The 15,592-nt window shown below is 42.1% G+C and overlaps 1 protein-coding gene across 1 annotated transcript; it reads left to right on the forward strand.

Moving 5' to 3' along the window:
* The first annotated feature begins 11,161 nt into the window (after nt 1–11,161).
* On the forward strand, nt 11,162–15,592 carry LOC121054693 (NPL4-like protein). Its single transcript, XM_040524961.1, has 2 exons — nt 11,162–12,434; nt 15,182–15,592. The coding sequence occupies exons 1-2, from the start codon at nt 11,427–11,429 to the stop codon at nt 15,431–15,433; spliced, it is 1,260 nt and encodes a 419-aa protein (XP_040380895.1). The 5' UTR covers nt 11,162–11,426; the 3' UTR covers nt 15,434–15,592.

The following is a 15,592-nucleotide window of genomic DNA, read 5'->3' on the forward strand; positions in this document are numbered from 1 at the left end:
TACGAGCTTTAGTGGGAAATCAGGTTATTCTTATATTGGTGGACTCCGGAAGCACTCATAGTTTTATCAATGCTGATTTGTGTAACAGGTTGCAGCTGACCACACAAGACATTGCTCCTTCTGCTGTTCAGGTAGCTAATGGTCATACTTTGCATTGTACTTCTGTTGTGCCCGATTTTACTTGGTGGATACAGGGTATAACATTTGTAACTCCTGTGAAAGTATTGGATATGAGGGGCTATGATGTAGTGCTAGGTATGGATTGGTTGCAGCTACATAGTCCTATGCATTGTGATTAGAATGGGAAGTGGTTAAAATTTGAGTATCAGGGATCAACAGTTGAATTACAGGGTATTCAGTTTTCGGAATTGTCCCAGTTGCAAATGGCTTCTCCTGAACAAGTGATTGAGTGGCAGCATGGTAATGATGTGTGGGCTATGGCATTAGTTCAGCCCTGTTCAGATCAAGAGGATACACCTGCAGTTCCAGCTTCTGTTCAAAAATTATTGGATAAGTATCAATCTGTTTTTCAGACTGCTTCCTTTTTACCTCCTCACAGAGATTTGGATCATGCAATTCCTTTGATTCCAGGTGCTGCTCCAGTTAACAGCAGACCATATCGGTATTCTCCAGCTCAGAAAGATGAGATAGAGAAACAGGTCAGTGAGATGCTTACATCTGGAATTATTACTCAAAGTTGTAGCCCTTTTGCTTCACCTGTTCTTTTAGTCAAGAAGAAAGATAATTCTTGGCGATTTTGTGTGAATTATAGAAGGTTAAATAACCTTACCATTAAGAACAAGTTTCCTTTACCTATTGTGGATGAATTACTTGATGAATTAGCTGGCACTAAATATTTTTCGAAGTTGGATTTGAAGAGTGGTTATCATCAGATCAGGATGAGGGAATCTGATGAAGAGAAGACTGCTTTTAAGACACATCATGGACATTTTCTGTTCAGGGTGATGCCATTTGGTCTCACTAATGCACCAGCTACTTTTCAATGTTTGATGAATCAAATTTTCTCTGCTTGTATGCGTAAATTTGTGTTGGTGTTCATGGATGATATTCTGGTGTACAGTCCTTCCTTGGATAGTCATATTCAACATTTGGAGATGGTGTTGAGTACATTACAGCAGCATCAGTTGACTGCCAAGTTGAGTAAATGTTCCTTTGCAACTGGAATATCTTGGTCATATTATTTCAGTGGATGGTGTAGCCACTGATCTAGCTAAAACAAGGGTGATGCAACAGTGGCCGACTCCTTCTACGGTTACTGAGCTGCGGGGTTTTCTAGGCCTGACTGGCTATTATCGAAAATTTGTGGCTCATTATGGTATTATAGCTAAACCACTTACTGTGCTTTTGCAAAAGTCTTCCAAGTTTGTTTGGTTAGCCCAGGCTGAGGCAGCTTTTCAATGTTTGAAGCAAGCTATGTGTACAACTCCGGTATTAGCATTGCCTGACTTTAATCAACCTTTTGTATTAGAAACTGATGCTTGTGATACAGGTATTGGGGCAGTTTTATCTCAAGCCGGTCATCCTATTGCCTTTTACAGTAAAGCTTTGGGTGTCAATAATCAACAGTTGTCTATCTATGAAAAAGAGTTCTTGGCTATTATGATGGCAGTTGATAAGTGGCGTTCTTACTTATTACGTGGCCCTTTTACTATTCGTACTGACCATCAGTCGTTGTGTCATTTGGATGATCAACTCTTGACTTCTGAATTGCAATGCAAAGCGATGACTAAGCTTATTGTTTTACAATATAAGTTTCAGTATAAGAAGGGTGTGGAGAATAAGTCAGCGGATGCTTTATCTCGAGTGGGTCATCATTTTTTCTCTTCACGCCATTTCTATGGCTCATCCAATTTGGGTACAAGAGATAGTGAATTCTTATGCTGTGGACACTCAGGCTCAAAACTTGTTAGTTGAGTTGGTTGTAACAGGTTCTAATGACAAGGGTTTTTCTCTCACTCAAGGTCTGATTCGTAAGAAGGGCAAAATTTGGGTAGGTGCTAGTTCTGCACTGCAAACAAAGTTAATCTCAGCTTTTCATGCGTCTGCTTTGGGTGGTCACTCGGGTATGCAGGCTACTTATCATCGTCTCAAGAAATTGTTCTGCTGGACTAGTCTCAAAAAGGTTGTGGAAGAGTTTGTGCAGCAATGCTCTGTGTGCCAACAGGCTAAGCATGAACATTGTTCTTACCCAGGTTTACTTCAACCGTTACCAATTCTGGATGGGGCTTGGTTGGATATTTCTATGGATTTTATTGAAGGTCTTCCTCTTTCTCGAAACAAGAATTGTATTTTGGTGGTGGTTGACCGTTTCTCAAAGTACAGTCATTTTATCGCTCTTCGGCATCCTTTTACAGCTCCTCAAGTGGCGGATGTGTTTTTGGACCAAGTTGCTAAACTTTATGGCATGCCACACTCTATTGTGTCGGATCGTGATAAGATTTTTCAGAGTTCCTTTTGGCAGACATTGTTCAAGAAATTTGGCATTCCTTTACACATGAGTACCGCTTATCATCCTCAATTGGACGGGCAAACTGAACGTGTGAATCAATGCCTTGAAATGTACCTTCGTTGCTCAGTAGCGCAATCTCCCTCTAAGTGGGCAGCCTGGTTACCTTTGGTGCAGTTTTGGTACAATACCAGTTTTCATACCGCTTTACAGTGTTCTCCTCATCGGGCTCTTTACGGACAGGAAGCATCTTATGGTCTGCTTCCGGTGGTGTCCTTGAATGCGGAGGCTTCTTCGTCTGAGTCTAGAGATGCTACCACTCTGTTGACATCTGGGGCCTTTTATTCTAGTTTGCTCCAGTATCACTTAGCTCGGGCCCAGAACCGGATGAAACAGTTAGCGGATGCCAAGCGCACGCAACGGGTGTTTCAGGTCAGGGATTATGTTTATCTGAAATTACAGCCATATGCTCAGACTTCAGTTGCTCGGCGTCCTTATCCGAAACTGGCTATGAAGTTTTACGGTCCGTATCAGATTCTTGACCGGGTGGGTTCGGTGGCATATCGTCTTCAGCTCCCAGCCAATAGTCTCATTCACCCAGTGTTCATGTCTCTCAGCTCAAGCACTTTGTTCCCAACAATGCTCTGATTTACAGTGAGTTACCAGTCACCTTGGAACTGGATGTTCAGGAACTTACTCCTACCGCTATTTTAGAGCGTCGGCTTGTCAAAAAAGGGAATGCTGTAGTGGTTCAGGTTTTGGTGACTTGGGGTTCATTGCCAGAAGCTGCGGCCACATGGGAGGATTTTGATGTTTTAAAAGCACGTTTTCCTTCCGCTGCTGCTTGGGGTCAAGCTAGCTCTCATAGGGGCGGCAATGTCATGCCTACGGTTGTGACCGGTGCAGTGGAGGATGAAGCGGAGAGCGAGAAGGCGTCTTCGGGCCACGGAGGTGAGGGAGAGAATATGTAATGTGAGTTTACATCTTTGTGTTGAGTTGTGTGTGCGTGGGGCCTAGAGGGCATGAGTGGGCTGAGCTGGCTAAAAGGGAATAAAAACCGGGAGTACTGTAGCTTGTGGGGTAAGTTTTGAGAAATGAGAAATCCTTAGTCTGTTCTTCCCCAATCTATTCTCTGAATTCTCTGGCTCTATTCTCTTGCGATCTCGACTTCTTCTCCCCGATCGGCGGCGACTTCTCTCGTCGGCGACGTGGGATATCACACACTTCCTCCTCCTCTACTGGTGGCGGCCGCCGGAGCCGGCGCGAGCGTTAGATGGCAGCAGCTGATCGAGGAGGAGACCACCATGGTTGCTGCTTACACAGCTCGCGGTGGTGCAAGGTCTGGCAAGACGGGGGACCGTCGGATCTGGTCGGTCCGGCGGTGGCGGCGGTCCAGCGACGACGGGGGCTAGGGTTTCGTGAGAGGAGGAGGCGCTCGGGAGGAAGTAGCTGGGCATGGGCATGGGCATGGAGACTAATTTTTCTAGGTGGGTCCCACATGTAAGAGGTTATTTTCTAACAGAAGGTGGACGGAATGACACGTAGGTAAATGAAAGTTTGCCTTATGGCACAGAGGTGTCTACAAAATTTTTTGTGGCACAGAGCTAAGCATCAACTTTTTAAATGGCATAGGGGTAAAATCTAGGGGGAACGAAGAAATGGACGGTAAGGCATGAACATGTGGGCTTGTTTAGTTGCCAAAATTTTTTGGGTTAATTCGTTCCATGCCACTACAAATATGCTATTTACAAAAATGACATTACAATTCGCGTATTTGGATGAATGCCATCACTATTTTCCCAAATTGGATCCATGCCACCGCCGTGACTTTTTCCATCCATCTGCTTTTTCCTTCCGTTTTCTTCCCTCCCCCATCCATTGAAGGTGAAGACGACGACGGAGCCGGGAGGGCAGCGACAACGAGCGGCGGGGAGGGTGGCGATGGCAAGCAGCGAGGCGGGGCGGAAGGTCGATGGCAGGGCGAGCGGAGGTCGGCAGCGAGTGTGCGGGACGAGCGAAGGCCGATGGCGGGCGTGCGGGGCGGGGCGGAGGCCGACGACGACTCTCGGATGGTGGCAGCGACCGACTTTCGGCCAGATCTGGACGGCGGAAGCGGCGGCCCTGGCCCGACGCGGCGGCGGCGATGGCCTGGCCGGACGGTGGCTTTGGCGATGGCCGGATGGTGACTTCGGTGGTGGCCGGAAGTAGGGAGATGACGGAGTAGATGAAAAAAGTCACGGCAGTGGCATGGATCCAATTTGGGAAAATAGTGATATGGCACTCATCCAAATACGTGAATTGTAATGGTATTTTTCTAAATGGCCATATTTGCAGTGGCATGGAATGAATTAACCCAAAATTTTCCCATGAAGTGTTACCTGACATGTTTGATTAGATATCAAAATAGGTTTTTAGATACGAATGAAAAAAAAACAAATTTCATAGCTTGTTTCGAAACTGCGAGGCGAATCTTTTGAGCCTAATTAATCCGTCATTAGCACATGTAGGTTAATGTAGCACTTATAGCTAATCATAGACTAATTAGGATCAAAAGATTCGTCTCACGATTTCCGCCCTAACTATGCAATTAGTTTTTATTTTCATCTATGTTTAATACTCTATTTAGGTGTCCAAAGATTCGATGTGATATTTTTGAAAAAAAAAACATTTGGGAACTAAACGGGGCCAATTTGGTCCGTCCGCTAGGAAAGTAGCATTCTAGTATGTAGACTAGATACAGATGAGACTAAAATTAACCTTATAATTCAATGTTTTTCCATCCTCATTTTTTTGCTTATGTTTATACTTATAAACCAAAATTTAAATTTGAACCATAAATTTGAAGTTGATTTTGAGATTTTTTTTCAATGAAGTTTATTTTCCAACCTTGGCTTTTAGATCGCTAAGAATACATATATATAAATTTTTTATCCATAAATTATATTTTGTTTATAAATATGTCATTTGACTTTTTCGTAAAACACTCTAACAATCACCTCCATTTGCCTAACCGGGCTAGCTAGCATGAGAAAATACTCCTTGGGTCAAAGGAGAAAGATCAATTTTTGATCTAGGTTCATCCTTAAAATTAATACTCCTGATGCTTTTTTATTGGGGTAATTAAAATCCATGCTATTAAACATATTCTAGTTTAGGAAAATGTCATTAACATTTCAATATTTGCATAGATGTCATTACAAATTTTGTCAAATTGCTTGCATGCCACATTCTAAACCTGTAACAGGTTTTTACTCGTTGTGTGTATTGTATTTTGCGTATGGATTGCAATGCCCCTCACTCTGTTGAAGAGGGAATTGGTTTGACCTAACCAAGTCGCTAACCTGAACCCTAACCCTAGGCAGCGATAGCGTATGGCTAGGTGGTGTCGGCGACAAAGATGGAGATATCTTGAAGCTTCAGCGGGCGTAAAGGGCCAACTATGAAAATAAGATGCACTTGCCTTAAGCCCGCGATAGTGCTGACATCATACACCGAAAGAAAACTCAGACGATAGTGGCTTCATTTTGATGTTTTGATTGAGTAAAGGTGTTTGCATTCTTCATTGTTTATATTTGCACATATGAAGCCCCCCTCTGCAAGATATGGAATTGGGGGAATCTCCTGGACCGATACGTTGAGAAGATGGTTGAGTATTGTGAGATTACAAAGGACGATGCATTGCATCAATGTATTGCAGAGAAGGGGGAGGACATTTCCATGCTACAATGGTTGCTTGATGCAACTAAGAAGTGCTAATGGTAGGAGAAGTCAGAAGACTTGAAAAAATTGTTGTGTGCAAATAAGTGTAGCCATAGTAGAATGTTCTATTTGGTCTGTGTAATAGTGGTCCTTTACCTTGCTTGGTTTTTAGCTTACTAGAATGTTGTTTGTAGTAGAATGTAGTTGGATGTTGAATGAATGAAGTGAGAAATTTGCTTAAATGTAGCTAAATGTTGTATGGAAAAAATCATGTGTGTTAATTAAATTATATTCATTTTCTAGTATTTTGTGATGAAGTTTGGAGAAGCAATGCATGAATGCATGCTTGAATATTTTCACAATGTGGTCTATTTGTTCAATGGATTATTTGAAGGAATGATTGCATTAATGAATTTTAAAATAAAATAAATATATTGTGGCACACAAACAGTATATGGGAGCAAAACTATGAATAACTAAACGTGTAATATTTGAATGAATGCATGCATGATTGTCGTTGCAGAACTTGACAACGAATAGCCTTTACAGCAAAAGCCTTAAGACATTTGCACAAATACAAATAGTACAAGACACAAATAATTTAATATGGCAGCATATGTCAAAATGAGGGAACTGGACAAATATGTCAAACTGGAATTACATGGTTATGTCCCTCTAAATGACATTACATGGTTATGTTCATCTTAGAGCTCTTCTTCTTTTTAGGTGTTTTTCTCTTCTTGGTAGCCTGGCTTGATGAGGCTTCATCTGGGTTGCTATTCTTGCAAAATAAAAAGTTTCCTAGTTACAAACAACAACAAGTTAAAAAAAATAATTTTCCAATATGGAGTACATCTTTCTTAGAGTAGCAGCAGTACCCTCATCACACACATGTTCAATAAGCCTACAAGTGACCAAAACCTTGACATCTCTTGTATCTAACCCTCTTTGCACCAGGCCAACAAGATGGAACCAATGCACAACCCTTTTCCAAGCCACGGCGGAGAGAGAGAGCGTCTTTGTCATGTCACCTCTGCCTACCCTCTCATCTCCTCTAAAATGTCGTCTCATGTATGGTCTACCACCCTGTTTGGTACCCTTGGTTGCATATGTTGTAACTTTGTAATTGGCTTGGCAGAACCCATTGTTGTATGTAGGCTCATTCGCCTTTGTGTACTTTGCAGGTATTTTATCTTTGTATACTTTGTACGTATTTTGTGTTTTAGTAGAAATATCTTGTTGTGTTTTGACATCATTTTTCTTATCGTCATTATGTTCGCACAAGTTCATATCGTAAAGTGATTGTTAGTGTTTCGATCTGTTTCGCCATATGCATCAAATACTATAGGCTTGTTTTATGATAAGTTAGCACATATGGCGCACCCTTGCGAATTTCGCTTGTGGCGCAAGCTATAGTGAATGTTGGAGTACAATTTTAGCATATGGGCGAACGATGCTTCATGCTGCTTCGCATCCCCCATTTGGATAGAGCGCTGATCAGACATTGTTGTTTTCAGGTTGTTTGAGAAGAGAACACAATGCAGATATAATTCTTATACCAGTTTGGGCCTTTGAAGTAGATAATAGCCCTACTCTATTTTTTTTAGGATAGTGATGAAGGCTTACACTATTGTTGACGTAAAAAATATGATTTGACGTGTCACACACGAAGGCCTAGGAGTCAATCTTAGACAGCTCCAGTGCAGGACCTAAATTCTTAGAAGGTGCGCGGGCGTGCCAGTCAATTTGATCCTGCAACTGACAAGATGAACGGTAAAACAAACCGATCGGCTATCGAGCCAATAGGTAACTATTAATCCAGCCAATTGAATGTTGATGCAGCAACGGTTAGCCGATAGGATGAATGATCGGCTATAAAAAGCTTGGATCGACTAGAAACTTGATAGAAACAACTTTGAATTAAATATTAGACCAACGTAATCCACCGAGTTACCTATTAATCTTAGTCGATCGGACAAGCCCCTATAACCAGATCGAATCAAACATATATAGATCGGACTTAACCAAGACAGTATGTAGTCGAGCACGATATAATTATAGAAAACATGAAGATCAATAAGACTAATAAATAAACCGACGAATTACTTAGAATAAACAATGAATCAGGTGTTGCGATCGACCAAAACCAATTAACATGCAATCCTCATAAGCCGATGCAACATAAATAACTACCGATCTAACAAAATCAAGCCGATTGGTATAAAGATAATGCAGTAAGGCAATCGGCTACTTTATTAATGTAAATATAACGAACATGTAGATCGGTAAATATCAACGGCTATAACGACTGACAAACGATCAAGACCTATAAAATATCTAACCTAGATTACTAAGAATAACCATAGAAGATCGGACCCAACCGAGATAGTTCAAGATTACGCCTAGCAATATCAGGCTAGATACTAAATAAATCTAGATCGCTATCAAGCCAATTAGCCGATGATGAATAACTTATCGGCTGGTACTCCGATAAAACTATGAGCAAGATACATCAATATGATATAAACCATCTAACAAACGCAATCTACTAGATCAGATCTAACCGAGACAATACTAGATTGAATATGTCAAATAGCAAATATCAAACTAATGTAAATCACCCAAAGTGGTCGACCAGATCAACCCAAGATACAAAAGTAACTCAAGTTGAAACTGATATGATAACTAGCAATCGCACATCCAAATTAGAAGATTGGACTGAACCGAGACAGTCCTAATCTAGCCGATGCGATTATCGTGGCCTGGCAGAACGTAGGACTTACCCCTCCGCCGGAGATCGAAGCGATGCAACCCCGCGTCAAGTGCCAAGTTCCGTCGGAGTTGAAACCTTGGTTAGGAGGGTGGCGATGCGCTGAGAGTAGTTGATCTATTAATTGAGAAGTAGATGATTTACAATGACCCTGGGCATACATATTTATACCCTCAGGTGGATGCTAGTCTAAGTCGGACACAACACACGACTCTTAATAGATAAAAAGAAATAACAAACTCTATCTCTAACACGACACATGGTTTCTAATAGATAAAAGAAAACAAACAAGTTCCGATCGGACTCTAACTCCCTTAGAGATAAAACAAAAATCCTAACTAGCTCTAATTAATAGATAAATTTACGCCGCCAAGTCTTGGTCTTCACGATTCCCTCTCGAACTCGATCTCTTCTGGATAAGATTTTTATCTGCTAATTGCGTCTCTCCTCAACCGAATCCACCAAGAAAATTTACCAAATTTTGGTGTTAACAACTATACATATATTACATGTTGCTATTTCGATAGCTTACACATAGAAATGCTCAAGGAAGGCCACGTTCCACGAGTGATCCAACTTTTCACCACCCAAGGTCGCTAGTGTACATCCTTGTCTAGCTTTGTGTCACCATGTATGGCCCTTCCTACTTTGACTTGAGCTTTCCAACAATGAGAGGGTTGTCTTTTTTTCTTCAGGACGAAGTGCTTCGATAATATCTCTTTCAACTTTACCTTCTTGTTGTATGTTTCAACTCTGGAGCTAGTGTACTTTGCCATTGCCTCTAGAGCTTCAACACCTAGACACTTAAGCAATTGAAAGTTTGCTTTTTTGAGCACTTTTTTCATCGTTCTGTAGCACCACCCCTATAGAGTTAGCCCCTAGTTTGCTTAAGGTCATGGCATCCTCGCTGTATACCAACATAAAGAGCTAAATTTTGTTGGTCTGGTTGGTGTGGTTCAAAGAAGTCATGGTACTAACAACAACACGTCTGGCCACTTCTCTGCCGGCAGTTCATCGAGTCTCTTCTTCATAGCTTAATTCAACACCTAGACAATAAGAAAGTATAGGATTCCTAACTTTGAAAGTATTACATGGGTTATACCCTGTTACAGCTCCCTTGGGGTCTATGTATAGTATTACATGGGTTATACCCTGTTACAGCTCCCTTGGGGTCTATGTATAGCCACAACAAGCGAAGGGTGTTAGGGTGACATGTTTGATTACATATTTCTAGCAATACAATAGCAAACCTTTCTCTAATATTACTTGGTCCATGTTCATTAATAAAATATGCGATGGTCTCATTCCCTTCTCTCTTCGTCGAAGCCTATTGAAGCATGTCATTTCTCTCTTCGTCGAAGCCTATTGAAGCATGTCATCTTTGCTAAAGATGTCTTCGGTTGTTGGGTTGACTTGTCTTCACCTGTTGAAGGTCTTCATCGCCTCATCGGCGAAGGTTCCTTTGACCCGGAGAGACACTAGGCTACTTCCTGGATCAATTTGCTTGAGGTATCTAGTGGGCCAGTACTTAGCCTCCACCACTATTGATCTTCTCTTCCATCTGCTATCCCTCCCCCTATTTTGTTGAGCATCGTCCTTAACTGCTTCATCTCACCCTAACAGTTGTTGTCATGAATGAATTTTGGATGAAGAGTCTTGCTAAACATATTCATAAAATAATTACATTTTAGAATAGATCGTGTAGCCTCCGGTCCAAATAGCAATATAGACCGGGCTACATTCTTTAGGATATATTTACTCAGATTTTTCCTTTATTTTTATACGCACACTCCCCTAGATTCTAAATGATGTATTTTTTCAAAAAAAAATTATACAAAGAAAATTTTAAAATAGATTTTCAACTTTATAATAATTAATTCTATCATTTATGCTATTAAACAATTGCCTTCAAAATAACGTAGGCCGCGTTCGGCACATGGTGGGTAAGTTAATTTATCCTGGCACGAAAAATATAGTAATAGATTAGTACATGATTAATTGATTATTAATTATTAAAAATATAAAATAGATTAATATGATTTTTTAAAACAATTTTTCTATAAAAACTTTTAAAAAATATCTCGTTTGAAAAACGTGTGCACGGAAAACGAGGATAGCGTAGGAGCCTGCCCGAACGCGGCCGTAGTCCAAAGTTTTGCAAGCAAAAGAGGCCAGGATCCACCCGGCCAGGTGTACCCGATCTCGCAACGCCAATAAGACGCAACCACCGCCCAACCCGTCGCGAATCCGCAGCGGAGAGGGAGAGAGAGCAGCAGCAGCGCCTTCGTCGCGTCGCCTCCGCATCCCCTCCGCGCCGCCGTCTCGCTCTCCTCCTCCCGCACCGCACGGATTCCGCAGTCGCACTCCAACTCGGCCGCCGCCGCGGCCCTCTCCTCCTCTATAAAAATCGCAAACCCCCCACCGCTGCAAGCCAAGAACCGAACCGATTCCCGATCCCAAATCCCAATCCCATCCCGCACGCGCGCCGCGATGATCCTCCGCATCCGCAGCCGCGACGGCACGGACCGCATCACCGTGCCGGACCCGGCCGCCGCAACCGTCGGCGACCTCCAGCGCCTCGTCGCCGCGCGCGTCACCGTGCCCGTCCCGCTCCAGCGCCTCTCCCTAGACCCGGCGCTCCTCCTCCCGGCCTCCGCCGCCGCCGCCCCGCCGCCCGCGCTGCTCTCCAACCCGGCCGCCCCGCTCTCCTCGCTCCGCCTCTCCAATGGCTCCTTCGTCTACCTCTCCTACCCGCCCGACGCCCGCTCCTCCCAGCCGCCCCCTCCCAGGGCCCTCAACCCCGCCGGCTCCTTCGGGAAGAAGATGACCATGGACGATCTCATCGCGCGCCAGATCCGCGTCACCCGCCAGGAGGCGCCGCTCTGCGCCGCCGCCTCCTTCGACCGCGACGCCGCCAACGCCTTCCAGCTCTACGTCGCCGAGTCGCTCGCCTTCGCCGCCAAGCGCGCGGGCTTCCTCTACGGCCGCGTCGACGCCGAGACCAAGCAGGTGTTCGTCGATTTCATCTACGAGCCTCCCCAGGTGGGCACCGAGGACGTTGTGCAGCTGATGCGGGACGCCCAGGAGGAGGCCCGCGTCGATGCCATCGCCGAGGGGCTCGGGATGCGCCGTGTGGGGTTGGTGTTCACGCAGGCAGTGGGGAGAAAGACTAGTGAGACTGGTGAGTACACCATGTCCAACCGGGAGGTGCTTCAGGCCACTGAGCTGCAGGCGGAGGGTGGGATCCCGGAGTGGGTCACCGCCATAGTGAAGCTGGAGGTCGGGGATGATGGCTCCGGTGATGTGCACTTTGAGGCGTTCCAGATGAGCGAGACTTGCGTGAAGCTGTTTAAGGATGGTGTGCTGGAAACTGAGATTGGGGACAAAGACGATCCCCGCCTGTCGAAGATGCGCAAAGAGGTGGTGGCAGGGGGAAAGGATACTATGGAGGTGGACAATGACTTCTTCCTGGTTCCTGTCAAGATCTCTGATCACCAGGTATTCTTTCCTATTCTGTTGCATAGCTGTTGATTCACAATTTGCTGAATAAGTTTGCTTCCAACAACAAAACAATCTTAAGGTGAAAACTAGACATGTATAGATAAAATTTCACTAAACCAGGTAGCATGTTTGAAACTGAATCATCAAGTGATTCAGAGTGGGTGTTCATGTTATTAACCTGACAATGAAACATAAGGGTCAGTGATCAAGGTAGATGTGCTTCATGAATTAGAAATAAATTTGGAAAAATCAGAACCTTTATTTTATTCATTAAATAGTACATTGCTTATTTTCACTCAATCAGTTAATTCATGACTTATTTATTTTCTGCAAAGTCATTATGTTTCTGTTAATTCTGTGATTTAAAGTTCGTAGAGGGCTTGCACTGCCTTGAAAAATAGTAAAGCAAATGAATCTGTATATAGCTGTAAAGCATGACATACGAGTTCTCTTCAGTAATCAGCCATCCAGAAATATTTATAATTTTTGTAACACAATAGATCCACTTTTGAGATAATAGTAATGGGTACTATCTCAGTTTCATATTGTAAGCTTTTTCAGTCTTGTCTAGATTTACCCATTGATGAATATATAATTTGTATATATGTCTAGATTCATTAGCATCCATATGAATATAGCACATGCTAGAAAGTCTTATATTATGAAATGGAGGAAGCACTATATTATTAGAAAAGACTAGGTTAGCAAAATCCAATTCCTTTGGTCCATTTATTGAAGAGCTACAGATTTATGGAGTACTTAGGAAATTGTTTCAAGAAGTTAAAGCTTTATATAGTTGCTCCTATGTTTCATAGAGTTAAAAGTTTTAACTACCTGTTCAGCCCACTTGCTGACACACATAAAGGCCCTCTGTTTGAATCTGTTTGAATGCCATGTAGTGCATATTTTTGTGATGTGGAATGAACCAGGACAAAACTTTTATTTGTCAGAAGTGTGGCCAGGATGTTGTAGCTGTTGCAAAGCTAGCAATGAAATCTGTGATTGTTTGATAGATATGCCAAAACGGCTATAGATTTTGTTAAATTTATGCATTGTAGTTCATAGAGTACATCTAGATGAGGCACTGTTCTGAGGCCTTGGAAGGTACTAGAGTGCATCCAAGATACTATTCTTCTCTCTTTCTGTACAGAGCAAGAAAATTGTTCTGGCATGTACTGCTTTAGCACTTGGATAGAAATAGCTGTGGGTAAAAAAAGTCTGAACCTAATCTATCTAGTGTAGAATAAAGGAAAAACTGATAGCCTGCCCTAGAATGCACTATAGTTCTTTTTCTCAGATATTCTATGGATCTACTTCAAAAAGAAGATAAGAATCACCATCTTAAAGAATCTATCTTTGAAAAGCTCTAATAATACATACCTTTCTATCCAGTATTTGATTCCCTATGTGTAAAGAAAATAACGTGGCATATTTTATGTCACAATACGACTGAGATCTGAATCTATACTTTGCTGTCACTTGTAAAAAACACATAATTAGACTACTCAATTAACTTGAGCTTCATGTAAGATATGACCATATATCTATATTGTCTTGCCTTTACTTATCATCTGGTATTCTAAGATCTATTTGATGATCATCTACGTTAAACTTGGTGCACACTTCATTGGGAGTGCGTTCTGTCTTTCTTCCTTGTTGACAAACGAAGATGTCTAATTCCTGACTATACAATGTAGGCATCTAGCTAATATGAACCTAGTTAAATATTTTAGTGAAACTGTTGCATCCATTACTTAGTTGGACAATTTGCACCCGTCTTTCCTAAACAAGTCACCTATTTTTGTTCTTCATGAGACTAAGCCAGGGATCAGAGCAGAAGGTATCAGTTTGTTAATCAACTATTATTCCATCTCCTTTTTACGTCCATGCCAGAAACTAGCAGATTATAATAGGATAATTGCATACGTGTAGCATTGCAGTGTAGTTGTTGTTGATTAGTTGATTAATCCTAGTATGCACAATCTCTTCATTTTGCTGTTTTGTTGTCTCTTGATTGTGGATTGTCAGCAGGGCCAGATCTATGTTTTCGAAGGCCTTAGGCAAACTCAGCATTATAGGCCCTTAAGACTACTTTTTTAGTTATAATATTAGTTATATAAGCCATATAACACAATCACATCAATAACATCACTAATATTGTATAGAACCATAAAATTAAAGTATTAAAACAATATGAATACCTTAAATTGTTAATGAGAAATACCTATTATGTTTTATAGAAATGAATTATGATTATTTCTTGAAGCAAAATCATCAATGATATTTTTATGGGCCCCCTTTTGGCATGGGCCCTAGGTCATCGCCCCCTTTGCCCAGGGGTCTGAGCCAGGCCTGGTTGTCAGTTTGTTGCCTTCTTTATTTACACTAAACATGGCCACCATCCTTTTATTTTGAAAAAAAATACACAAGATCACAAGATACATGAGATGGTGGTGACCCTTTTTTTAATATCGCCTCTCCAAGAAAACAAATGAAATAGAAAACATAAGAGGAAATGGTTCTGACACTTTGCTATCATTTATTTTTTTAAAAGAAAGTAAAGAGGAACTTGGCATTGAATAAATAGAGGAAAAAATCACTAATGTTAATATTACCCACACCTCCCACAAACTAAACTTGAGTCATTTGTTTTTCTATCATTTTAGTTGATTAATGTATATGCATCTAGGAGTACCTTTCACCCATAAAGATATGTTAACCTTCTGTTTATTTTGTGTATACAGGGTCCACTTTCTATGGGCTTTCCTATCGAGAACCGTGGAAACCCTGTAACAATGAGCGCACTCAGGAGCCACCTGGATCGTACTAAGCATCTGCCATTTGTTAAGCGGATCTCGGACTTCCACCTTCTCCTTCAGGTTGCTGCTTTCCTAGACATAAAATCAGATGTTCCTGCCCTCGCTGCTTGCGTAAAGAACCAACACGTGGTGCCTGAAGGCTACCAGCTGCTGATCGAGTCATTGGCTGGTGCCTGAAGGCTACCGGCGGCTGCTCTTGTCACCAGTCATGCATAATGTGGTTGTTTTAATTTACTACCATATATCATGTGTTAACTTATGGTAGTCTCTGGTGTGTAAAAAGTCTTGATCAATTCATAGGCGCTTAACTTTGCTCAAACGCAACATCTTTCTTTA

The sequence above is a fragment of the Oryza brachyantha genome, chromosome 1 (assembly GCF_000231095.2).
Source record: "Oryza brachyantha chromosome 1, ObraRS2, whole genome shotgun sequence".
NCBI lineage: Eukaryota > Viridiplantae > Streptophyta > Magnoliopsida > Poales > Poaceae > Oryza > Oryza brachyantha.

What these genes read in the sequence shown, in the direction of transcription:
- LOC121054693 (XM_040524961.1), top strand. Translation starts at nt 11,427, where the DNA reads ATGATCCTCCGCATCCGCAGCCGCGACGGCACGGACCGCATCACCGTG. An exon ending in TCAAGATCTCTGATCACCAG is followed by an intron (nt 12,435 to 15,181) that starts GTATTCTTTCCT and finishes TTGTGTATACAG; the next exon opens with GGTCCACTTTCTATGGGCTT.